This window comes from Micrasema longulum, unplaced genomic scaffold (genome assembly GCF_059751315.1).
Source record: "Micrasema longulum isolate JH-2025_06_02 unplaced genomic scaffold, ASM5975131v1 h1tg000955l, whole genome shotgun sequence".
Taxonomy (NCBI): domain Eukaryota; kingdom Metazoa; phylum Arthropoda; class Insecta; order Trichoptera; family Brachycentridae; genus Micrasema; species Micrasema longulum.
The window spans coordinates 972,586-1,000,502 of NW_028278146.1; the positions used below are offsets into that span (position 1 = coordinate 972,586).

General features: G+C 34.9%; 2 protein-coding genes across 5 annotated transcripts in view; one reads left to right on the top strand and one right to left on the bottom strand.

The window, feature by feature from the left end:
- The window catches only part of LOC148277920 (cuticlin-3), a 64,858-nt gene extending 47,720 nt beyond the window's left edge, over positions 1 to 17,138 (top strand). Inside the window, exons 5-13 of the mRNA XM_088232203.1 lie at positions 4,917 to 5,100; positions 5,979 to 6,062; positions 6,921 to 7,054; positions 8,370 to 8,506; positions 9,883 to 10,037; positions 10,556 to 10,634; positions 11,146 to 11,308; positions 11,960 to 12,140; positions 13,642 to 17,138. Coding sequence (XP_088088329.1) covers positions 4,917 to 5,100; positions 5,979 to 6,062; positions 6,921 to 7,054; positions 8,370 to 8,506; positions 9,883 to 10,037; positions 10,556 to 10,634; positions 11,146 to 11,308; positions 11,960 to 12,140; positions 13,642 to 13,838 — 1,314 coding nt within the window. The 3' untranslated portion in view covers positions 13,839 to 17,138. The remainder of the gene's footprint in view (positions 1 to 4,916; positions 5,101 to 5,978; positions 6,063 to 6,920; positions 7,055 to 8,369; positions 8,507 to 9,882; positions 10,038 to 10,555; positions 10,635 to 11,145; positions 11,309 to 11,959; positions 12,141 to 13,641) is intronic.
- Positions 17,139 to 17,538: 400 nt separating this feature from the next.
- The window catches only part of Setd3 (SET domain containing 3), a 63,263-nt gene continuing 52,884 nt past the window's right edge, over positions 17,539 to 27,917 (bottom strand). For all 4 annotated transcript variants that reach the window (XM_088232204.1, XM_088232205.1, XM_088232206.1 and 1 more), the window contains 5 exons: positions 26,227 to 26,359; positions 20,848 to 20,975; positions 20,054 to 20,262; positions 18,652 to 18,829; positions 17,539 to 18,114 (listed from right to left, as the gene is read on the bottom strand). In XM_088232204.1, the coding sequence (XP_088088330.1) occupies positions 18,036 to 18,114; positions 18,652 to 18,829; positions 20,054 to 20,262; positions 20,848 to 20,975; positions 26,227 to 26,359 (727 nt within the window). In that variant the 3' untranslated portion in view covers positions 17,539 to 18,035. The remainder of the gene's footprint in view (positions 18,115 to 18,651; positions 18,830 to 20,053; positions 20,263 to 20,847; positions 20,976 to 26,226; positions 26,360 to 27,917) is intronic.

Below are 27,917 nucleotides of genomic sequence, written 5' to 3' on the forward strand. Positions count from 1 at the left end.
CATCGGACCCTCCCATTTACGTGTGAATAAAAATATACGAAATAAAGAGAAAAACAGTGTATAATAATACAGAAATACTAATTAAAATATGAATGCTGTTTTTACACAAGTACAAAAAATTCTTTAAATTTACTTTTTAATTTATTTAGTGATTTAATAGTATTTAGTTCATTGGGGAGATTATTATAATTTTATATACCTTTTAAGGTAAAACTATTTTGACCATGACTTGTTTGAAATTTAGGATTTTTGATATCATTTTGTTACCTGATTGACTTATTTATCTCAAATTCGTTTATTTTTTCTTCTTTGTAATTTTTTTAAATTTTATTTTTTGATTGTGTTTATTTGATATCTTAACTTTTTTTCCATTTCGTCGAGAAAATGATATCGGCCAAGGGGCCGCCGCCAGAATTGATGACCATACGAGCCCGATTTGTGGAATTTTCCTTCACTCTTTCCAGAACTTCCGGCGCTAGGTTCTCGCATTCTTGGCTGATATTCTCTTTGCGATAGTCTGAGGCTTGTAAACATAGGCCTTTGACTTCAAAAAACCCCACAAAAAAGTTAGGAACGGTTAAATCGGTTGATTTTTCCGGCCAGTGCAAATTACTAAAACGAGAGATCAAGCCACTATTGGTTTTGGCTCATTGGTTGGAATATTGGTTGTGGCTCTTCCAGTATGCGCCGTTGATCCATCTTGTTGGAACCACATGTTCTCCAATCCCAAAATTCTCTGTAAAGACCGCCGATTGATGCCCAATTACGTGGCACGTCGTCTGGTCGATACTCCTGGATCTTCTTTGACATCTTCAGCCACAGCTGGGATATTCTCAGCAGAACGGCTGCTCTGACCCTGGGGCCGGCCAGACCCGGCAGCATCTCATGTTGCCCCATAGACTTCTAGGCGAGCGGCTAAACGCCGTAGTGCTTATCCAGTTGGTGTCGGACGACCTGGAAATCTGCACCTAAATTCACGCTGCGCCAACAGCCAACAAGCAAAAGTTATGGCATCTTCCGATAGGATGATGGCTTTTGCGCCACCTTACAAATAATACATATAAATAATACAAGCTTAATTCAATTTTAATTATATTACGAAGTTATCTACTCATTATCTACAATGATTACGCTTTCAATTAGGGGGAAATAAGTAGGATGGCGAATGACACTAATCATTTCAAAGCTTCCTTGTCAGCTCTGGATATTATTATTTTGTCTTCATCCAAAAGACGTCAAACTTATAGGAGTTCAATTCCATTTTAAGCGCGCCATCAGCAACAATATTTATAGATCCCTCCCTTGCACTTGAATTTTCGATTTCAAGTAAGTCCTCAATAGAAAGAAGATGATATGCAAATCACTAACAAACGAGTGGTATGATAAAATTAAGGTTCTGAGGGGTCGCCAGATTGTTTTTGTAAAAAGGGGGTCACATACCGAAAAAGGTTGAAAAACACTATCATACCGTGACCGGTGATGGCGCCGCGCCGGTTGCGGTCCGTTACGGCAAATTTATCCGAATTTATTAAGTTCTCAGTCCCGGGTATTGAAGAGCTGGTGTGTCGCGTCTGTCTCTTCTCTCGTCGCTAGTCTCTCGTCTCCTCCGGTGTACCGTTGCCGGGTCGAGCCGGAGGCTAATTCGCTAATCTCGGGGTGAGGGCTACGTAACAATATAATAACGTGTCAGATTAAAGAAACAATAAAGCGGATTGCTGCAGGAGATAGTTCCCGAGTTCCCAGACAATTAGTCGCGAGATGGAACATCTGTTTACAGTATAGTGGAATCCGTATAATTTACCAAATTAGAATCACGACTTCTACAATTAAATCGAAGCGAGCGTGGCAACACTGACTCGAAAAAACTACTGGAGTGAAAATATTATGTCAGCGTTATTTAATGGAGTATTTCCTTTGTCAACATAATCGACGCTGGAAAGGCTATTTACTTTAAACGACGTTTTGCAAACTTTACAGGAGAAAAATATATATACATACCTCCATTCAGAACATCGTCCATAGACGGGGCAAATCATATTTTAATGTATATTCGCTTATTTATTGAAAATATTTTAAAAGTCCCGTGTCGTTTAATGTAACTAGTTATGTCCTTATTAAAACTGCGATGTCGCTTAAAGTAAATAGCCTTTCGAGCGCCGATGTGTATATTTTTTTTGTAATCAATAAAAAAGAAATATTAGCGTTCTTATAATTTACCCAAATGTTAAAATTTTTGGTGGCCATTTTCAACGAGTTATAAATACTCACAATAGATTCGTAATAATGAAATAGAAATCAAGTTGGGTTAGAGTGGGATTCGAACCTCGGACCTCTGATCCGTGAGTCCGCAACTCGATTATATTAAATAGTAATTTGTCTGTCTGTCCATGCGGATGAAGAATACAATTCTGTGTGTGAAATAAAACCAGAACCCCGGACGAGTGTGGCTGCTCTCATACAAAAATCCCGAATAAGGGAATATAGTGAAGATAAGTCCTCCTCTTTGTGTTAAAGCGTTCGTCTGTCATTCTTGTAGTTCCGGTTTCGATTCTGAAGATAAGTATTAAATATTGTTTTATCTGCAATATTTTATTGTTTCTGGACTGGCACCTGAAGCGTAGGACTAATCACCTTGCCTTCATGTAACAAATTATCGAAATACGCTATATTTGGTTTCAAATATAGTTCCCTATACACCACTGGTTGCGTAAAGTGGAATGATGATGTAACTTTAAATATAATAAGATTTTAATATTAAAATATAAATTTTACAAGATTTATTTACAGACATAATCATATGAGCTATGTATATATATACTATGGCTTTAATTCTCCAATGACCCGTCTTTGTCGTATTGTCAACTCAAGACAAGATCTGGACTTTTTTGGTTTAAGTTTACAACGAGCACTAAATAAATAGTCCAGATCTTGTCTTGATGTCCCTTATGTTTGTCAATGCTTCTTTTCTTCTTTTTTTAATTATTGTTTTAATATTATTTTTAACTACTCTTTTATTGTAATATTTAAACCCTATAAATTGTATACATGGACAATGTCCGTTAATAAATAAATAAATTTACAAAATAATTTAATCATTGGGTCAATTAAAACACGTGTTGTGACTTGTTCCCTTAAATAGTGAAACACTTGGATCCATATGACGTGGTATTTTGATAAACGCATTATTTTTAAAAAATGTTTTGTTTTTTTTTTTAAATATATTTTAAGGAATTATCTGAAACTGGACTGACAGAATTCTGGTTACACAGAACCTGGTATTAGGTATTTAAAATCTATTAAATATAATTCATTCTCATCAAATGGTGTATGGAAGAAACATATTGATTGTAAATCACGCGAATGAAAAGAATCGCTCCTTTTACCAAATCGCCGTAAAGAAAACAAGAAATATCATTTTAAAATTTAAATACTATTATTTCATAAGGCTATTTAAAACCTTTTACAATTTACTGTTAATTATTAATCGTCCTCTTAAGATAAAACTTATCGGCAGATAACCTAACAGGTACCTACACCGTATTGGTTGCATTCAAAATCCATTCAAAATTATTGCGGGTGGTTTTTTACGGAAGCTAATTTATGTGAACCGTGATAGGAAATAAACCTGGAACCCCGCGCATTGTCGCCAAGTGACCTAATAACTACATCACGAGGTGGCTATACCGAATGTAGTACTCAATATTATGTAGGTAAGTAATTAGACCAGGGTATACCTACCAGTCCTGTATGGCGCAACCAGTCGGTAAGGAAATGGGATATTATCTTTTCCAGCAAGAAAATTCGATGTCCCGATAAGACATGAATAATGGCTTCGCGTGTTGCGAAACCGTTACTACGCGAGGCTTGCGGCTGACCTTACAAGCGGATTAATTACTTTTTTTGAAAACGCATTCAAAGGTATTGTTTCGGAAGATGCGACGCGGTGTTCAAATTTTATTCTTGTAGTCTGATAAAAAGTAAAAGAATCATATAAGTTTACTATTTTAAGACGCCTTTTTTTTCATAATCGGGTATTAAAAATTGAACATTAGGTGAAAACAATCATTTTCCAAGATATTTTAATGAAAAAAAGTTTTGGAAAAAAGAAACATTTGCGTTCTTATAATTTACCCGAATATTTCAATTTCTACGGGTAGTAAATATAACTCACTATTAGAAAATGGGAATCGAGTTAGAATAGAGTGGGGTTCGAACCTAAGATCTTTGATCCACGAGTCCGCAACACTTGCCCCGGGACCACAACCCGATTCTATCACAATATATACTTAAAAGTTTGATATACCTATAGTATAATTGGTTTTGGACTGGCAGATTTCACCTCTCGTAATTTAGACTCAATTTAAATACATTGATATTTGTATGAAGACAAAATATTTTAGTCAAATTTATTCAAATGATTTGACGATAGTTAATTTATTAAAAAGAAATAAATTCACTTTAAATCAAAGAAATTTTATGGAATTTTTCTTAAATACCTTAACTAGTTTTACTTTCAACAGTCGTTTAAAAAAAATATTAGTTTTATATTTAATATTTTAGTTTAGACCTCTTTTGAGAAATTGTGTTTTTTAGGAAGTGTTTTTAGGTATTTTGTCTGTTTTTAGCTAAATTTATTATTCATGTCGGCCATTCGACTACACGAAAAAACGGCGTTTTAAAATGGAAAAATCGTTTGATTAAATTTCTTTTTTTTTCTTTGGTTTCTTATTGGTACCTCGAGGATAACTTCTATAATGCCATTTTTTACTTTAATTATTCGTTCAAGATGCGTCTGCAGCGGATCCCCACCCCGTTAGTCCATATTCTAAATACGTTGGCGAAGGTGCGTGGCATACTCCATTCATATAATTTAGCAGACTTGCCGTATCGAGTAACATTCACGACTCTGCCCACAGGTGGTGTTCCTGTCGGACTCGTCCTCGTACGTGGCGGTGCCGGCGCTGCGGGCGCGCGGGCGCGGCGGGGAGGCCGAGGGGGCCGAGCAGGGGGCCTCCACCCACGGCCTCGAGTGGCGCCTGCCCTCGGACTCCTGGGACCGCGAGTACCGCCGCTTCCGCTACAACACCACACGGGTGCAGCGTGAGTGTTCACCCCCGCCACTCTCACTCACTCACTCACTCACTCACTCGCTCTCAGATCAGCCGCAATAGGGAGGAGGAAGTGCCTACCTACACACCCTATACTACTATCATGTCACTGACGCTGAAGAAAAACATAATACAAACTACAGCAAAAAAACAGTATTATGACAGAGTCTAAGAGATTGACAATGGCTGTTAGATGGCACATATTTTTATTTGAATTTTAATTATATTTTTTTATTGATTAAATTTTAGGAGATCCTCATTACTTTTTACTCTATTTTTACTGTTTTTCTAATACATACACATACATATTTTTTAATTAAAATTTATAGTTTATATTTACCATATCCGTGTATTTTTTTATAGTGAAAATGGCGTTTAAATAAATAAATAGAATAGGAACGACACCCGGCAAAATAATTCTAAATAATTTATTGTGCAAGCTTAGATGCTTTAAGTATTGATACAACACCCACTGAATATCTGGAGAGTGTTTATATATTGCAATGAAAAATTATTAGAATTAAAATTTATCATTAAGAGTGAATATTTTCACCATAGCCTATCTTGGAAACCCAACCAAATATAAACACTTCCTTTCCCCTTTTCAACAATAGATGTCGCTATTTTCTTCATACTTTCATTCTTTATAAGTGAACCAATTGCATGAGAATGTATAAATATATAGAGAATTTAAAAATGTCAAACGTGGATATGGAAGTCAACTACTTATTAGCGAAATGGTGAATATTACACAGTTTGTAAAGTGACAGATCATAAGCTCTATAAATGTCTAGATTTCCATATTCTCAACAGCTTCATCTCGGTTTAAAAATATTTAATATGACATAAGAATGTCCTCTGCCCCTCTAGATATTGAAGCCGAGTGCCAGGACGAATATATGAAAATAAGAGTTGGCTTCAACGGGTCATTCGCTGGTTTGGTGTACTCGGCTGGTAAGTACAAGCTGCTTATTCATTTTCTTATTTTTTTCATTTAACTCTTGTGTGGTTGGTTATGATGAAACATGAGTCTACATAAGATTCGAGACTTAATAAATTTCTCTTATTTTTTCAAATGATAAAGTTGTATTTTTAGTAATGGATATTTTCCCACCGGATTTGGAAAATAAACTTTGTATTAATATGCACAATTTTAATATTAAAAATACCTATCCTTGCTATGCGAAGGATAATTATAATATGAATGAAAGTAACGCCAATACAATAAATATGTTTAACTGTATGAGAGAGAGTACGAGGACGGAACTTATAACAAGGAAGACAGAGACATTTTTCTGTGGGTGGTGTTTGTGTGAAAGAGACAACAGCACCCAGATAGCACAATAGATAGATGGTATACCATGCATATAACAAGAAAAACATTAGTTATGTTTGTTTTTCTCATTGGTTTAAATAAGTCGGTTATCGGCAGTGCGCAGGAGCGCACGCTACTTAAATAAACGACGTAAATATGATTTTGCTGACAGGCCTAAGTTATATTATTTTTATAAATTATGGAAAAGAAATCATTAAACACTATGGCCTCCGTTTTTTTTTCTTCAAATATCTGTACTTTTGTTTATTATGAGTATTCCGTTATTTGTTTGAAAGTTAAACTTTTTTAATTTTTGTAAAAATATCTAATTGTATAATATTTTACAAAATGCTATACACTAACCATTTTACAATTTTTTTTCAGTATTTTTTTAGTCATTTTAATAATTTGCAAAACATTAAAAAAAAATATTTATTACGAGAATTGATGAAAACGATATTTTAAGGATTACATTAAAAAAAAAAATGTTTTCTTAGGATACGCTTACGATCCAGAGTGCATGTACATCAATGGTTCTGGAAGAGATTACTATGAGTTTTACATCCAGTTAAATCGCTGCGGGACACTCGGCAAGAACACGAGGCACGAAGATCCGAGGAAAACTCCCTCAGTAAGTTAAATACAGCAGCAACTTGCTTCAATTCTCCGTTCAACTGTTTTTAAAGAAACAATTATTAAATCTAAATTTGTTGCAACAGAAAGGGAAACATTTTTGAGAAGGGAATATGGACGTCTAGGCATTCCAGCATGTCTGCAAACATTTGGACACACTCAAAACATTATTGAAATTATTATTACATTTCTGTGATTTATACAATATTTCAATACAATGACTATTATTAGTTATTCATTCAGTTAACCGTGCTAGAAAGATGGGGAAAAATTGTGGCACAGCAATACTCGAAACTTTCACAAAACCTGACTGTCAAAAATGTTTTGGCAAAATTAAGAAAAACGTTTTGTAAAATTATCAAATATTGTGTCTAGGCAGATTCAGTGTTTTCGACTCGATGGCAGCTCTCGGATAAAATTCCTGAATAAGAAAATCAAATAAAGATAAGTCCCCCTAAGTGTATAGTGTTGATGCCTTCGTCATCTTGAAGTCCCGGGTTCATTTCCTGGCGAGTGGACCTGTCCCGGAACTGGTACCTGAAGCGTAAGACTGATCACCTTACCTTCCTGTAACAGATGATCGAATAACACTGCATTCGGTTTACCGATGCATTGCCTTATGCACCACTGGTGTGGAGAGGGGCGTGATGATAATAAAATATAATTGATAATATAATATTTTTTGTCATTGCAAACCAGTGATTATATTATTGTTTCAATGAAAAAATGAATTATCAAATCAAATTTATAGGAACCTCCGATGTACTCGTATGTTCCCAATCGATGACAACACTCTTTTTCAATTTTTATTTTCCATAATGATCTACTCACAATTTAAAACACAAATAATCTCCATTTTAGAAACAGGCTGAGCCATGTTACCTAACCTAAACAGAGGACATTTCATATTCATGTTCAATCATCTAGTGTTATGTAGATTCCCTGCCAATAAATACATGCATGTATGCATATGCAATATATTTATAAATAAATCAAGTAAGTAGTACAGATAAAAAAAATAGAGAAAACTGCATATTTTTGAGAAATATATAAAAATGTTTGAGAGTTTATTTTTGCTGATTTATTTAACGTAAATGTATTTTTGGCCTCTGTAAGTATATTAAGGATGCATCCTACATCATACCTTGGTGCTGCTTGTTTTGCTAAACAGAAGTGAAACGGGTAATGTAGGTGACTTGCATATGTCTAGTACCTACTCGTATCTCCATTTTAGAAAAAAATATGAGTACAGAAGAAGAAAACATATATTAAAAATAATTAAACCGTGTCATTTATATGTTTTCGATTTTCAGAAAAACTTCATGTGGAACACGGTGACAGTTCAGTATAACCCACTGATTGAAGAAGAATACGATGAGCACTTCAAGGTGACTTGCGAATACGGATATGACTTTTGGAAAACTGTCACATTTCCTTTTCTCGACGTGGAGTAAGTTTTAACTTAAACCATTGAATTGGATTACTTTTATTTACCATATCATAGGTACCTGTAACAAAAATTAATGTTCAATAATTCATTTGATAATAATTAGTTCATAGTTAAACATGACTTGCGCGGTAAGAGGTATGGGCAGGGCGGAAACCCACCGCTCCTGCGCCTCACACCAAAGTAAAAAATAAAACAGACATTTCGGTAAATTATTTGAAAAAGGCAAGCGCTTCTAATTCCATTATTGGAAAATAAAATTATTCATTACCTGAAATCGTTTATACATTGCAATGAAATAAAATTGCATAATTTGAGAAGGATTTTAATAAAGCTGGGTTTTCAAGATAATACAAAAGACCGGACAGTATTGTTTTATCCCAGCTCCGTAAACAGTCTCAACACGCAGGACAGAACCATGGGACAATACAACAATGTGACCGTAGTTTTACATGCGGAACGCTACAAAAAGAAATACATGATGAGCAAGTTTAAGAAAAATATGATTTCTTTATTTTTTTCTCATAAAACTTGGCCAAGTACTATTGTGTCGGCCTGGCGGTGTAGTGGTCAGCGCATTTGCCTACCATGCAAGAGGTCTCGGGTTCGATTCCTGACATGGTTGACATAAAATATTTATTTAAAAAATGTGTTTTTACACCAGAACATTTCGTAGTCCCTGGACTGGCACCTTAAGTGTAAGACTGATCTTGACTGACTGACATCTTACCCATGTAACAAAAATGATCAAGATACGCTGCGATTGGTTTACCAATGCAGTGCCCTATGCATCATTTAGTGCGGAAAGGGAATGAATGATGAATTAAATAATAAAAAGGCATTTTATCTGCCGACATTTTTGGCAGAAAAAATGCCCTGGAGCGACACACATGCGCGACGCAAGTGGCTATTGTCTTACTGTCCTGTCCGTGTGTGTACAAACAAGAACAATGCAGTCGCGTGTGGTTGTGGGGGTACTCTATTGTTCTGAGCAATAGGTCCGATGCATGAACGGGACAATATTGTCCTGTCCTCGTCTGAACGCTTTTTTTTACGCTTTTTGTCACTAAAAATATATCATTTGATACCTGGGTTAGTTATAAATAATAAAAAAATCAACTCGGAATATAAATTCTTTACATAACCTTTTCAAGCTAAAATATAAAAGAAAGTCAATGTCGCATTTTCACATCTTCTGTCGTTGTTCTACGATCATGATGAAATATTAGTTGCGAACAGAGCTGTCTGGATGTTTTATATGCACCAATATAGACATCGATGTCAAGTATGACCTGTCATTGGGTGGGTTAAGCGACACACTGCGCAGTACGCACCATTCTGTCTAGTAAGCTAGAACATTATCGTATATGTGTGTTTAGAGTTGCTACTGGGAACCCTGTGGTGTTTACTCTGCAACCTCCCGAGTGTTATATGGAGATAAGGACGGGCTATGGAACCGGAGGACCTCGGGTGACCGGTCCAGTCAGAGTCGGAGATCCTCTTACCCTCATCATCTACATGCGGAGCAAATATGGTAATAACACTCATCACATTACTTTTATTTGAGAAATATCCTCAAATATATTTTTTATATTATAAGACATATAAACAATAAACAGTCGAAATATTTATAATGTGACGTTGTATCGTGTACACTGTACATGGAATAACTTCTAGGTGTAGTTTCCGTAACACCTATACACATTTTATGCCAATGTGATGCTTTATATTGCGAAAGAATTCCGCTTCCTCGGTGGACCATCGATTAAACCTGAGAATGCGAGAGCACTCGCCCCCTACCTAATAGCCCGCTACTCTAAGGACTTGGGATTGGAGAAGGAGGTTTAGCAATATGAGAACACTCGCCCTCCATTCAGCAGCCAGACTCTTTAATGACCTAGACGCTCAGAGGCCGAGAACTAAATTATCTGGACCCATCACAATATACCTACTCGGATCGCAGTGACGTTGGGAGCTTATCTAGCACTGGCCGCCATGTACAATAATAGAATAGGACATGTAATAATAAATTTGTAAATCATTTTATTTCAGATGGTTTTGATATTGTCGTAAATGATTGTTACGCTCACAATGGAGGAACTAAGAAAATTCAACTGATTGATGAATTTGGGTAGGTTCAAGTTTTAATTATTGATTTTGTAGTTTAATATTTTTCAGAACACATCCGACTGCAATGTTTACTTAATTAATCAATTGTATATATACCAATCCATAAGCATCAATGAATTAACATGTCAGTTGGTTCAATGTCATGAAATATACATACCTATGTATATTTTTTAATCAAAATGCATTATGACTTTATATAAATTAAGCAATTGTAATAATAAAAATATAGTTTTATTCCTTTTTTACTTATAATTTTTACCAGTGACCCGGTTTTGTCGTGACCGTCGTGTCCAAATTATATACATATTTTCATTATTATAATTCAAATGCAGTTTCAAGATAAACTTTTAAGATTCTTCTCCCCAACTTGAGCGATTAACATTTTGCCCTTTACAGCATGTAACATTTTTGCCAACAATATGATATAAGACATTTTTAGACAGGTGGTTATGCCATTCCGCGTTGCGATAATAATGATATGGATGATGATGATGATAATGATCCGGTTACAGGTGTCCTGTGGATGACAAGTTGATTTCACGTTTCCGTGGTTCCTGGTCGGAGAGCGGTGTGTTTGAGACGCAAGTGTATGCGTACATGAAGACATTCCGCTTCACGGGTTCCCCGGCTCTCTACATCGAGTGCGATGTTCGGATGTGTCATGGTCGCTGTCCAGTAAGTTTACAACATGTATCCTATCATTTTTAACCTTAATAATAACCTTTTCCAAAACTTATTTTCGAATTCTTTTAATTAGAAATTCAGCAGGGATACAACAGAAAAATATTACAAAATTACTGATATTTTGATTATTAGTTGTGGCAATATTACCGAAATGTTTTTTTCAAAGCTGGCAAATGCAGCTATCTTCGAGATGACCCAAACGTTTACCGGACACAGAGCTATTAGAAGTTACCTACATAAGTTTAAAATAAGGAATAATGACTTATGTCCATGCGATAATATCTCCTCACAGAGTTGAACATCTGTCATTTCAATGTCCATTCATCAGCTTGTAACGCTATGACTTTTAGGCAGAATGCAGAAAAGATAGAATATCTCTAAAAGATGTTCACATTTTCATTAAAAGTAGCTATCATACGCCATTGTTCTTGATTAATTGGACGATCATATTTCCAATTGCGATTTTTTCAGAGAGATATTTTCAGATTTTACCCTTGCATATGACGTGTAAAGCTACTAACAGGCAAATCAAGTATATTCTTAAAAATTAAAATAATATTACATATTTAACACCAGTAGTAAATAAATGAACGGAAATTCGAATAATTTAAGCGTGTATACACTAAATAATGCGTGTTGCAGACGCAACCGTGTCACTGGAGGAACGTGAAGAGTGTCCGCAAGAGGGCGGCAGAAACGGCCGTGGTGGGAAGTGGAACGGGGGCCGCCTTGTCCGAGAATATCAACCTCTTCCAGTCCTTGAGGGTGCTTCAGGAGGGGGAGGGCGACGGGGACGAGGGGGGCTTCGGGAACTCCACGCGTAGTAAGTCCAATACACGCATATAGAAGTTGACTAACCGTTTTTGACTCAATAGCTAATAAAAAAAATTAAATCGAGTGAAGGTAAGTCCGCCTTATAGTGTAGTGGTTAGCGCATTCACCTAACATGCTTAAGGTACCCGGTTCGATTGCAAAATCGATAAAAAGGCGGTTCTTCACCGCAATATTTCATGTTTCTAGACATCAGTCACTTCAAGTGTCAGCTTGAAGCGTAAGGCTTATCACTTTACCTTTACGTAACAGATCATCTAGTGTACCAATACAGTTCTCTATGCACGATCAGCTGTGGACGTGAGCCTAAAAAAGAGAAACACCTTAAAAAAACCTTCTCGGGTCAATATCTGCAAAGTACTTACGTGTTGAACTTATATTACCATTATTTTTTTACTATTTAAGTATATACGTATATGTATGTGTGTGCTTCAGTGGCGAGCGGTATATTTTTTTATAGGTAATCTACAATAAATGTATATTAATTTGTACCTACATATAGTTACATGATATATCATAATTTTCTTTTCCACACCTAATGGTGCATAAGGCACTGCATTGGTACACCAATTGCCGCGTATCTTGTTAATTTTTATTACATGAAGGAAAGATGATAGTCTTACGCTTCAGGTACCAGTCCGGGGACTATGAAATATTCTAGTGTAAAAACACCCTTTTAAATAAATATAATGGCAATTTTTTTTTGTGGTTCTGTGAAAATTAACTCAAAAAACAATTATTGTTAACTTCGTGATATACAAAGCTTTTATTCTACACTATTTTAATACCACATCTGTACAAAAGTTTATCAAAAAATACCACAATGACATTCAGCTGAGCACTGGTCGACTCCTTTTAAAATTAATAATTCCAAAAACGGCCACTTGAAACGCCACATGTCCTTATGTGTTACATGACATGTCAATGGTATTCTATCAAATAATACTTGTTTCCAAAGGAGAGAATCTACAAATAATATTTGTAGTCTGCAAGCTTGTTTTAGTACTAATACTAAACGACCGTGACAGCGTTAAGGATGTTAAATATAGTGTACTTTTTTGCATGGAAAATAAGCTGAGGTAATTGGCTAGTTTTATCATTCACTGAAAACAGGCTGGGCGCTGGACACACTTTGTATGCATTTTTTTTTTGTAGGAAGATATAAAAGGTGGTGGTGATTTATAAAAAATAACAATTATTTTATTTATTTTCCCATAAACATATTTACTGTAAAACATTATTATCGAAAGTCAAATTAAATGGTAAGCTGTGCAGAATAGCGTATTTGGACGATTCGCCCGTGGTGTGCTTGTACATGCAAACATTATTTAGATACCTCGACTATTATAACTAGGAGCATAGTATAAATAATGCCTCGACACGGGTTGTGCCCAGTAAGGTTCATATAGAAAAGAAAAAAAAAAATGTCACGTAAAATAATAACTGAAAAAAAGCAAACATAATGATACTTAAAGTGATATTTCCTTTATTAGCAATACCGGACCCCAACCAGACGTGCATGCGATCATCCATGTTCACGACCATCGTGGCCACGGGCTGTGTGCTGCTATGTCTTCTGTCGGGGGCGCTAGTGGCCGCGTGGAGCAAGCTGCGGTCGTCGCGCCCCTTCCGAGCCTCCAGCGACGAGATGTTCGACTCCTACGTTCAGCACAAGGGCAGGATCAAGTAGTCCGATTCGGAGTCGGGTTAGGCGCTAACCTCATTCAATATAATAGTGGATTGGACTTTACTATTGTAAAGAAGGGACATTATCCTGATAAACGTGTTGGAAACTCCTGCATGAACATAGATAGCTCGCTACCACTTCAATCAAGAATTGTGTAGTATTTTAAAGTCAAATGTGATCCACATAAACAAAAAATAAAACTAGGAAAACACAAAGGTGGGGAAGTTAAAAAAATTATTCAATACATAATAAAATGTTAGAACAAGTGTGGACACTTTGGAACATGTCATACTGTACTGTATTGTCAGTAAGAGGAAATGGTTTAAAAGTTAATGTTAATTATTAGATTTTATGAAAATTGGTCCTCAGAACCGGGGCGAAGATACTTAAAATTTTCAATAAAATACATATTTTTATAGAAAAAAATTGCTTTGTAGACAGTTAAGGATAAATATATTAACTTTCCAATTTAATCGAGGCCCAGGTAGAATCTCAATAAATATTCAATTATAAATCTACCGACATTTACAATGTTCATAATAATTTTTTCAATAAAAACGGGTAAATTGATAATTCTATATTTAATAAAATACATTGTATTTTTGCTCATAAGACTACAGGTTAATTGCGCGCCTCATAGACAGAGGTTTCAATTTGATTCTCGTAGATATTGTTTACATTTTTTTTTTAAATATACATACTTCCATGTAGAAATTTTTATTGGCAATTTTAAAATCAATAAACGTTCTTAATTTAAATTTACAAATGATTTGTAGAAGTGTTACGATGCTCTAAATTTGTGTTTTAGTTTCCACTGTTTTGGAGGATAAGTAAAATAATCATATTAAGTTCATTTTAGTTAATGTAGATAAAGCACATATTATATTTTTACTATAGTAAAATAACATTATAAAAACAGTAATTGTTGAAATTAAGGTCTTTTTAAGAATAATGAAGGATTCAATTCAACGCAGTGTCGCTACACGGAAGATTCACTAATCTTAAGGAGAAATTATTTGATAACATGTCTTCTGATGCAGATACTGTTGCAATGATTTTGGAGGAAATTTAAATTTTTAATAGACAATCATCGTAGATTTGTTTAATGGTTAACAAAACACCAATTTTTAAATACAGATCCATATTAAATTTGACTTGAATAAGTTCTCGTAGTTTTTCATTCAACGTGTCATGGGTACAATTCGTACGTCACCCGATTTCCTCGCGTTAAGATAATTCTAAATGCTTTTAAACATTTAGCACCTGTTTTGTGATCAACCCCTGATGGTTCTGCGCATTCATTTCGCCTCTGACACTGGTCTTCATCGAGTAATACTTCCAATTCTTCGCCTTCACACTTTTTCGGTGCGCCAGAACATCATAATCATTATTTTTTTAGGCGTCGAAAACAATCTCCGCATGTTGTTTCCGACAGAGTATGGTCGCAAGTCTCCGCAAGAATTCTATATAATCGAGCTGGAGATTTAAAAAAAAGTATTGCAGTAAAATACTCTTTTTTTTGTCTGAAATTAGATGTTTAATGCTATGAAAAAATATTTTATTTACACTTTGGCTGGCTAACATATACCGTCATTTGGAGCCTAACAATGGCGAGCTACGCGATGAATCGCCTGATGCAACAAGACTAAGATAACGCCACGTGTCGGGAAACAGCGAGAACCTATTCAAGTTCCAATTACAATTTTTCATATCAAAACAATATTTATTCAGTTTTTCAATTGGTCATGCACTCTTCATTCACATAACTTAAGCAGAATATTTTAATTACATAGAAATATTCAAGGCCTGCAGATAGTCAAATATATAAGAATATTAAAAAAGAATACAAAATATTTAGTTACATCATTATTTGCATTTTTTTGTGAAAAAAACCTCACTAAATTTGATTCTCAAAAAGATGGATTGAAATTTGAGAGCTTTCGGATGGTACATAAAATTGTCTACATTTTTCAGTTCTACAGTATTGGGATTTTGAGCTTCGCTCGGCAATTTAGATTTTAAGACGTATTAGTTTGTAACTAAAAAGCATAACATTAATGAGCTTTCAAATCTGTGATTATTTATATGAAAGTAATTAGTTTTAAATGTAAATAAATAATTTATATTACATCCACGACTTTATGACAAACCTTTGAATATTACGAAAGGGTCTGGCGATCCGGAAAATGCAGAGGCCTTCCAAATTTACGAACTTCGGACGTACTGTAGTTGTGGTAGATTAGAAATTATATTGTGTCTTAGTTGCGATGAGATTATTCCAAACATATATGCGACTCTTCAAATACCAAAATTACAAATATATGGTCTCATTCGCCAACAAAGAGTTATAAATTTTACTAAATAATTACTGTGTTTTCATGTGTGTCCAATAAAAAGATCAGTTTTCCAGAAATAAAATTTTTTGTGTCAAATAAACATTGAAATGATATTTTTATAATATAAATAGTACTGTGGAAGAAAACCCTTATATATTTAATTATGATAATTGTAACTACATCTTTGTACGGTAAATATTTTATTCAAATGATTTAAACAGTAATTTATATATTGTTTTTTTATTTAATCCTTGCAAATCATAAGTGAGATTTATAAGGAGTGGTGATTATCGCGTAAACTTATTACTATTACAGAAGTGAGTTTTTTTTTCAAGTAAAAATGCATATTACACCTACATACAACTCCCATGGAAGGAGTCATCTAACGGAGAAATTCACGTGAGGAAAAAGGTGATGAGTTTATATTTGATATATTCTTGTCTTAATTTGAATACAACATACATCACTAAACTATAACTTCACTGGAGACAACAAAAACTTCATAAATCAGAATTTTTTTATGAAACTTTAGTGGTTTTTTTTTTACAAAATACTTTTTTTTTAAGGTATACACTATTTTTCCGTATTTCATCCAAGCAAATGTAAACTAATGACTACCCACTGACTTACGCTGTATTTGAATGAATATACCTACATCTTTGAGATACGCGTTATTTGGAAAATGAGTTTTACTTCTTTTCTGTCAACAATTTATTCGTTCAAATGACAGAGATAGATGTTATTTGAAAAATATTTAATCATAATCTCAAATACCGAAAAAAATTACTCATGTTGCATTGAAATTAAGGCGACGATATCGATTGAGTATCAACGGGAGATTTAAAAATTAATTTATCAGTATTACAAAAAAGGGATAATAATCCATCTGCGCAGTCAGGTCAGACAGTGAGTATGCAATGAGGAGGTTCTCTTCCGCTTAATCTCAATCAGTTCTGCCCATCGGTCCATTGACAGTAAGCAAACCGGAAATCTTTCATAATTCTCTTATCATCGCTTGAACCATATGAACTAGTGACATCGTTCAAATTAGTTCTCTTTTATTAATATAAGTATATATATTTATATAAAAAAATCCATTTTATACCATGCGCAAGAAAACATGAATTTTATCAAATTTTCCCGTAAGCCTGAAGTTCCTCAATGTGCCGTAAGATCAGTTAGTTAGCTGTGTTATGAAGTTGGTTTGTGAAATAAAGGAAGATTTTAAAAAGTACAGTTTTATACTTCAATCCTTATAATGTGATATTTTTGAAGATTTGTGATTTTATATTTTTGACCGCCGATATGTTTATAATAATTTCCTTCGCCTTTATATTCCGTACAAACCGATTGATAAAAAAAAAAAATTTGACGAAGATAATTTATTTGTTTAAATATCATAAAAAATACAAAAATTACTTTAATGCTAGTTTGGTATAAACGGAAGGTCAACTTATATTGAAAACGAATCAAATTACAAATAAAACAACAATAATACAATATAAATTAAGTACATTTCAAGCCAATACAATATGTTTTATAAAATTATGTAAGCCGTGTAAATAATGTATGTACCTAGGCACAATAACAGTAACAGTAACAATATACACAACAGATGAAAACATTCGAAAATCGCATGTTGCGGGATTTATTAACATGTCGGGAGAATAATCTTGCAATTACTATATTAGAGAGAAATGAAATGTGCACCGAGCGTGGCGCAGACTGTGACGCTTCAATCCACAGAGCGGTGAATCAATCGATAGTATTTACCCTTTGCATATACAGTTCACTACATATGTAGATGTGGTGGTGTCGTGGTGAGAAGTCGACTATGTTTTGTCTCAGCAGCTTCGGAAGGAAATCATAATGTCGGTTTCGTGAAGTCAATCGCACGCTGGAGAATCTTCATTTCACATTCCTTAAGTTGTTTAATTAAACCCCTAAAAAAAATTATTCAATTAAATATATACTGGAGATAATTTTGCAAATATTACACAGTAAAATAAAAATCGCCTCCGCTTGATGACAGTTGTCACCCGAATTTCTTGCGTCCGTTTTTTTATTACTTTAATCCTAACAAAAAAGACCTAAAAAATATATCTGATTGACTCTATTAAGTTAGTTGGTACCTATTAATTAGATTTTCTTTTTTAAATAAATAATCCGCTAAGCTTCTATTTTGGAGGCTCGTCGGCCGGTGGGAAAAGGAGGAGAAAGAAACAAGTTATACAAATACACCGTGACACCCAGATCAATTGAAAAAAATATATTTCTTAGATTTTTTGGAATCGACAGGAATTGAACCCCGGACACCAGTTTTACAGTTGGGCATCGAAGTCTCGGACGGCGCCTGTCTCCCGAGAAGTGAACTAACTTATTCTAATTTATGTCATTAATAAAAGTCTTACAGTACAGAAACATGTTTTTTTTTATTTAAAAAATATCTTATCAAATGGGAAATCGATGTAAAGGAGTACCTGTGAGAGGGGTCGCCGGGCTGGCCGAGGTTGGGAGGCGAGTCCCTGGTGTAGGTGGCCAGCAGCAACCGGCAGCGCGTATGAAGGAAGGAGAAGGCCCTCTCGCGCAGGGCGGGGGCCCCTTCGGGCTCCATCAGCTCGGCGTGCCTGTCTCCCTCCAGCCGAGACGTGAGCTCCTCTGGAAAACGCACTTGTACATAGTCCTACCAGCGGGACTTTGCGACGCCATATAAGGATTTCTAGACCCGCTAGCAGGATGCAGATTTGTTTATAGGTAGTGCGTCTTTTTTTCTCCTAGTGAGGTTTTGAATCATGTTTCTAGGATCAGCCTATCCAAAAAGGCTGTAAGCATATGACGTGGCTTCCGCAGGTGGGCAAAAGCAACATTGTATAAACAAAATCTGAATTTAATTATATGGAGATATTAATATGAAGGGGCATTAGTAAGGCCAGCAGGATTACTCTTATTCAGTTATCCAAATATTATCATAAAATGCATCCTGCTGGTAGATCCGTTTCCCCGGGCTGTCTATGTAAGTGTTGCTTGTAAAAATGCATGTCGTGTTGGTTTTATATTTTTGTGCAACAACTATGGTGAAGGTGTATAGTGGGTTTAGCATGTTGGTTTAATTGGTGTCCTGATGAAGAGACCGGTATGTCTCGATACCGGTCGACGTAGAAAGGTTTGAAATAGTGCTCGCTGAACAAGTAGTCAACGAGATAATGTCTTCAGCCAACATCATGGGGCTGAAGAAGAAAACAATGAGATCGATGGGTTTATGGAAAAGCACAGACAGGACCTGATCACAGAAGAGCTAATGGAGCATTGTAATTCATAGCAAGAAGCTGATTATTCCGACTAGTCGAATATTTGCTGGATTTGGTCGTGCCATGTTTTTCTCGGTCTATTTTTACATCCATCAACATTCGCATTGTAAATCTTTTTGGCCGTCATTTCGCTGTCCATTCGCCCCACATGTCCAAACCAGCCTTACATAATGAACGGATTTCGACATTTGTGCACCTATCGCACATAGTTTTACCACACATTCGCCCGAGAGATTGCATTTCGACACCATTCATCCTACTTTCATCCATGTTTTTCATAGACCATACTTCGTTCCCACACATCGGGTTTGGCTCCGGGACTCCATTGTGAACTGCTAAAAAGATTTAGATATCATTATTATCGATATTAAGAAAACTACCGGTGACTGGATGCAGAAAGTGCAAGACGGGAAGACGGGGGAGGGGGAGGCTGGAGACGGAAATGGCTGTGCGATGATGATGATTATTCAGATGTTAACTAGTTCACTTGACCTGCCGCGGGCCCATGTATAGTCACGCTGTCTACAAACTCGTCTGAGCGTAGGAAGAGCGCGGAGTCGGGCGGCATCCTTACCTTTGTCCATAACGAAGATCCTGGCGAAGGCCAGCAGGGCCGGGGACAGGACGGGCAGCGGGGGCCCGTGCAGGGAGTGGCGGAGGCCCGTCTCGGGGGGCGCGGGCAGCGCTGCCAGCAGAGCCTCCTTGAGGGGCCGAAGAGGGTCCTGCGAACTCACACCCAGAGTCACCTCCAAGCTATCTCCGCTGTTCTCGGGATGCACGAACCTAAAGTAAACTACATTTCCAGTATCTCCGAGTATAGGTAACATTCAACATTCTGCGTATGTTTAAATATTTTCTTCAAAAATCAAAAACTTTGTTCCGGAAAAAAAATCTTATGTACGAAACCTATGTCAAATCGAAAATATGTTATATGCTACAATTATGGGGAACAGGAAACCGAAATGACAAAAACAGACTACAATGACAGCAAAATAAAATATTGAAGCTAGTTTATGACCTCCCTTATCTAACGCCAACTATAGAACTCTTTAAAAAAATTACACAATTAAATCTTATTAAAAATTTTCAACTAGAATCTTCCAATTTTATCATAATTTAGCCAGTGATATCATTGTACACAAAGAACTAAAACTTGGAAAAAATTGTAATAAACATGGACATAATAATATCGGAACAATATCACATACTACATTCCAAAACAAGACAAGGACAATCGAGACTAATATGTCAGGGACTGAAATCATACAATAAACTACTAAACAAAAGACTCGGACAAACTTTTCAAAAGGCGTGAAAAATAATATTATCAACAACAGTGTATGTAAGTATTATAGAGAGGGTATTTACCCATTGTGAAGGAAGAAGAAAGCGTTAGTGCGAACTCCGTAGAAAATAAATATTTGTTCTCCTTTTTGAAAGTCTCGCAGGGCAAAACACTCTGCCTGGTCCTTCTCCGGGTCGAAGTTTGTAGTTATCTGAAAAAATCATTAAATGTTAGTAAAACTACACAATATTCCCTATCTTTCCTCGCAGTCTCAATCCCGGGATCGGTGAGCGGCCAAGTCCCGCATCGAGTCCTCCGCTGCTCTCTATTCTCCGCAGCCCTCTTCAGCTCGACATGCGAGGCGCAGTTCAAATCCTCGCACGGCTGCTCCAAATACTCCCGTCGGAGGCGCTCACATCACAGAGTGATTTGTCCCCTCGGCCATTCCCTCTATTATGCCATGCGGGAGACTCTCATGGCGCATATTATTATTATGGATAACTTATATAGCGCCATTTTCGTAATATAATACCTCAAAGGCGCTTTACATAGTGATTCTATAGAAGAATAAATTTAGTTGAAGCTTTTATTTTGTAATTATAATATAAATAATCGGGAATAACTGGGATAAAAAAATCTGGGAATGGAAAAATTATTCTGGAGTGCAAAAACACAAATTCCAAATGTGCTTTAAAGGAACAAATAGAAGAAAAATTGGTAAATAACTATGGAGTAAAAATTCCAGAAAAAAGGTACCCATGTATTAAAATAATAGGAGTATCCGAATCTTTCTCCGATGATAAAATTATTGAGATGATAATGAAACAAAATGATTTTCTTGATAATTATACTCCAAAAATTATGAGAGTAGTAAACAATAGAAAAAATCCTGGTAAATATACTTCCTATACTATTTACATTGAACTAGATGGAGAAACATACAGTAAGATTATTAAAAATGGTAAAATAAATTTAGGATGGGAAAGATGCCGGATATTTGATGCTCTCTCAGTCAAGCGGTGTTATAAGTGTTATGGATTTAACCATAAAGAAATAGAGTGCAGAAGCGAACATGGAGTATGTCCAATATGCACTGGAGATCACAACAAAACAGAATGCCCGCATAAAAATAATAGCCAAGAAACTAAGTGTATTAACTGTGTAAATGCTGTAAATAAACTGAAACTTAAATTGGATATCCATCACCCTGCATGGAGTTATGAGTGTCCAGTATATAAAAGAAAAATGGAAATCGAAAAAGGAAAGATATCATTTTTTTGAAAAAAACTCAAATTGATGACATTATATACCTAAATATACAAAGCTTACTTGCGCACAAAGAAGAAATAGAAATACTTTTGGAAAAGAATAAACCTAAAATTATGATATTTAGCGAAACCCACATCACGGAGAATATAGAAGACTGCGAAATTAGTTTTCCAAACTACAAAACTATACGCTGCAACTCACACAGTCGACACACGGGAGGAGTTATTATATTAATAAGAGATTTTATTGTATATAAAATAGTCACAAATGAACAACATGAGAAAATAGCTTGGAATTTGGCAATTCATATTAAAAAAGGGTTTACAAAGGGGCTTTTATCTGTACTATATAGATCACCAAGCACAAGTATAAGTGGATTTTTAACATATTTCGAAAGATGGTGCACAGAAAACATCAGGGAGAAGGAAGCTAATATTATAGTCGGTGATTTTAATATTAATATGCATAGTAATAATGATATTTATACCAAAAAGCTGACAGATATTATAAATGCAAACGGAATGAAACAACTTGTCCAAGAATCTACAAGAGTAACTCAAACGTCAAAAACATTAATAGATCTGGTCATAACAAATGTATTTGAATTAAGAATAAATCTACTTGACACTCCAAAAATTACGGACCATACTATCATACAAATTTTGTTAAAGAAACTTAATACAGAGAAATCTACTATATCATATTCTAAAGTATACAGAAATTATAATCAATATGATGAGAAGGAACTTAAATATAAATTAGAACAGTGTAAATGGGATCAAATAACACAATTAGAATTTAATTTAAAAGTAGAAAAATTTATTGAAAATATAAAACTTACTCTTGATAGCATTGTACCAATAAAACAAATAAAAATTAATAGTATACATAACAAATGGTACAATAATAAATTAAAAAATATGCAGTTCGAAAGGGACAGATTATATAAAATAGCAAAAATAACTCAAAATAATGAAGACTGGAATAAATTTAAATCGCAAAGAAACAAATACCTAATTGAATTAAAAAAGAGAAAAAATGAATACTTTAAAACAAAAATTGAAGCTGAAAAGGAGAATCCAAAAAAAATGTGGAATACAATTAAATCATTGTTAAAAAGTAAAGAAAAACAAATAAATGAAAACATACAATTTCCTAATGGAATAGAGGGATCTAATATATCTAATAAATTTAACAAATATTTTATAAGAAGCGTGGAAGAGATAAATGAGAATATAGAACATATAAATTATAATTTTAACTTAGATGAAGAACAGGAAACCAAATTAACATTCAAAAAATTAACACAAAAAGATCTTTACGCAATAATTAAAACAATTAAATCAAAACCTAGTCCAGATGGAATTACAATTAAATTATTGGAAAAGACTCTACCCATCATAGGAAATTACTTACTGGATATTATAAATGAATCGTTATTGCATGGAGTCTTCCCGAAATCATGGAAAACATCATGTGTCATTCCAATAGCAAAAATAAAAAATTCAGTGAAGTGTGAAGAATACAGGCCTATAAACACCCTTCCAAAATATGAACAATTATTGGAATATATTGTAAAGAATGAGTTAGTTAATTTTTTGGAACAATGGGAAGTATTATGCAAAGAACAATGTGGATTTCGAACCAATCAATCTTGTGAAATGGCTATTAACTTGGTTTTAGAAGATTGGAAAGAGGAAACCGATAAGAACATGTTCGTAATTGCAGTTTTTTTGGATTTTAAAAGAGCCTTCGAAACAATAGACCGAGAAATAATTATTAAAAAATTGAAAAAAATAGGAATAAAAGGAAAAACTATAAAATGGTTTGAAGAGTACCTTGGCGATAGATACCAAATAACGAAGGTGAATGATGAAATTTCCGAGCCCCTCAAAATTTCATTGGGAGTACCACAAGGATCGGTTCTCGGACCGGTTTTGTTTATTATATACATAAATGATATTGTCGAAACATTAAAATATTCAAAAATAAGACTCTTTGCAGACGATGCCTTAATATATATATCGGGAGAAAATTATAAAACAATTATGGACAGACTAAATCATGATCTTAATAGTGTATCACTGTGGCTAAAAATTAATAAATTAAAATTAAATGTTAACAAAACTAAATATATGAATATAGGAAACAAAAGAATAGAAATTACACCATCAATTGTAATAGAAAATGAAAAACTTAATGAAGTCACTGAAATTAAATATTTAGGTGTAATGTTGGATTCAAAACTTACATTTCACCAAAACGCTAAGATGGTAATAAATAAGATTGCAAAAAAAATATCAATTTTGGGAAGGATCAGAAGATTTATTGATAAGGACTCCTGCAAAACTATTTACAAAGCAATTATTGAACCACACGTTAACTACTGTAGTAGCATTTTATTTTTTTCAAACAAAGAAAACATAGATAAATTAACTGTATTACAAAATAAAGCCTTTAGAATCATTTTGAAAAAAAACAGATATACGAGGGTAAAGTCGATGGTAAATGAAATGAAATTATTAACATATAAACAAAGAATATTTTACAATACAATGATATTTGTTCATAAAATTATAAACTCTAATAAAAAAACAGAATTTTGGAAAAAAATTGATCGGAACCAGCATGAACACGATCACAATACTAGAGAAAAGAACAAAATTAGACTTCCATTTAGGAAAAAGGCAAAGTCACAAAATTCAATTTTATTTAAAGCAATTAAAAAGTATTACGAAATGGAAAAAAATATTTATGAAGAAAAAAACATATCAAAATTTAAAATAATGGTCAAGACATATGTGATAAACAATTTATGAATTAAATATATTTGTAATGTTATTATTAGAACACACATAACAATATGTATGATATGTGTGCCCTACTTTAAGATTTAAATAAAAAAATAAAAAAATAATAATTAAAACAACTCATTTTGTTGTCACATGCTACGGATTTTTTCAAATGATTTGTAGAACAAGTGAGTTTTAAGTTTCTTTCGAAATATCACTTCACTTTCGCAGCCTCGCACCTCTGCTCTGCTGGGAGAGCATTCCATACCATAGGGCCTGCGATCGCAAATGCGCGTTCACTAAATTTAGTGCGTTGTTTGCGTAGAGGTATAATAACTTTTCCTCTCACAGTAGACGTAGCTGATATGAGACGCCTGTCAGCTAGTTTATCTGGAATGCATAGTTCCCTTAGATATTCCGGAGCAGAATTGTGCAGTGATTTATACATAAGCCAACAGAGTTTGTATTCGACCCTCTGTGGAAAACGTAGCCAGCGTAATTCCCGAAGTAGTGGAGTGATATGACTGGACTTAGAGATTCCGAAAATAAGTCTCGCTGCAGAATTCAATACAGACTGTAGGCGAGTCATTTTGTTCATCGGTAGACCTGCATAGATATAGATACCGTTACAATAATCGACTCTAGACACTAAAAACGCATTTATTAATTGACGGGCGGCATCAACCGGCAAATTTTTGCGTATGCATTTAATTTTTCTCAGCTGGTAGAAGCGAACTTATCGTCCTACTCATTTGAGCGTCAAGAGAAAAGCATAATGTGGCCGATCCATCGAGCTCGCCTCTCTGAGATGGTTTTGATTAGGCGCCTCCCTTCTACGATTCTGCTGAGAACCTCGTCATTAGTGATGTGGTCTCTCCAGAAAATTCCTAATATTTTTCTGTAGCGCCACATCTCGAAGGCCTCTAGTCTTTTTTTTATCTCTTTCGGTAAGGCACCATGTCTAGCAACCGTCCATCGATATGCTCCATACACATGTCTTGGCAAGTTGCTTGCATTTTCTGTACTTATTGTAAATTTAAGAAGCTATGAACCAGAACCATCATAATTCATTTTAAACTATTGATTTTCATTATTAAAATTATCATAAGAATACGCGGTGTATTACGATCACGCGTTACGGGAAGGTGAGGCGATCAGTCCAGAGCTTCAGGCGCTAATCCAGGACAGTGAAATATTGAAGTGTAAAACCGCTTTGTAAATAAACAATTAATGTTGACCCTGGAATCGAACCCGGAACCTCGAGCGTGGTAGGTGAACATTCCAACTCCCGCAATTACCATTATTTAAATGGTGAATGCAATAATATTTCCACGCGCAACCTACGGCGGGCAGTAAAAATTACCACGACAATTATTTGAATTAGGAAAAATAATGTGTTACCTCTCCTTGCTCGTGGTTGCACATGTCCCACAGGGGGATGAGGGCGGGGGTAAGCGGGGCGGGCGAGGAGGGCGAGGAGGACGAGGCGGAGGGAACCATGTTCTGCCGCGTCATAACCGTGGACACGGCCCACCTGGAACAACACACAAATGTGAAACGAAATGTCAAAGACGCATAAGAAAACATACTTGTTTTAACATACACATTTAAACGAACCTCACACAAACATGTGAAAAAAAACCTCAAACAAACATATGAAACAAAACCTGAAACATACATATGAAATAAAACCTCAAACACGCATGTGAGACAAAATCTCAAAAATACATATGAAACAAAAGATCAAACATACATATGAAACAAAACCTCAAACATACATGTGAAACAAAACCTCAAACATACATGTGAAACAAAACCTCAAACACACATGTGAGACAAAACCTCAAACATACATGTGAGACAAAACCTCAAACATACATATGAAACAAAAGATCAAACGTACATATGAAACAAAACCTCAAGCATACATGTGAAACAAAACCTCAAACAAACATGTGAAATAAAACATCAAATGTAATGTTCGACCTCGTGGTGTAATGGTCTGCGCGTTTGCCTACCATGCAAGAGGTCTCGGGTTCGATTGCCGACATGGTTTATATGAAATATTTATTTAAAAGCGGGTTTTTACACTAGAATATTTCATAGTCGCTGGACTGGTACCTGGAGCGTACGACTGATCATCTTACTTTCATGTAACAAAAATGATCAAGATACGCTGCGATTGGTGTAGCAATGCAGTGCCCTATGCACCATTAGGTGCGGAAAGGGAATGATGATGATGATGATGTAATGTTTGAAAATAATTTAAATAAAGTTAACAATAATTATCTTCGATAAAATTGACTGCATAGTAAAACGGATTTTTCAAATTCAATTTTCATACTTCTTATACAAGTCAGTTTACTCAACAATGCTTCGAGTATGTCCAAATGTTTGTAGACAGGCTGGATTGCCTCCGTAGGGAGTGATTTAGATCTAAAATCTCACCCACGCGATAAAGGTTTCAGCTCTTTCACTTCACAAAAGTCAACGAAGAGTCAAGAACGTCAAGAGTCATGGAAGAGTCGAGGAAATGTGGATGTTTAAACATGGGCAGAATTGTATGTGTTACACAGTGTGTAAAAAGGCCACTCAAACCAGCAAATGACAGGACATAAGCCCTGTAAATGTCTAGACTTCCACATTCTCCTCTCAAAAATATTTTCCCTCTTTTGCAACAAATTGAGGTGAAATATTGATTTTAAAGGTGGCAGAGTCCGCACCGCAGGGAAATGGCGATAGTTATGAAAAATGAATTCTGTAGGAGAGAGTTGCGATTGATTAAGAAAGTGGAAAATGTTTGATCTAGAATCTCGACTGATCAATATTAATTAATTACATGCAATCGGAAAAGGGAGTACCCAGTCATGTAGTTCCTAAAGTCTGTTCATTATTACAAGATTTTCCAAATAAACAAACCAGCCGCGTGATACCCGACGGAGAATAGCCTATTTCACACATATCGTCTTAATCTAAACGGCAAGGTAAAATTATAGTGGATTGACATTTGTTAGATTCGTTAGTACCTATTTAAATTTGATAATATTTGTGTGTTTTTTTATTTTATTATAAAACTCCATAGTTAATGGCTT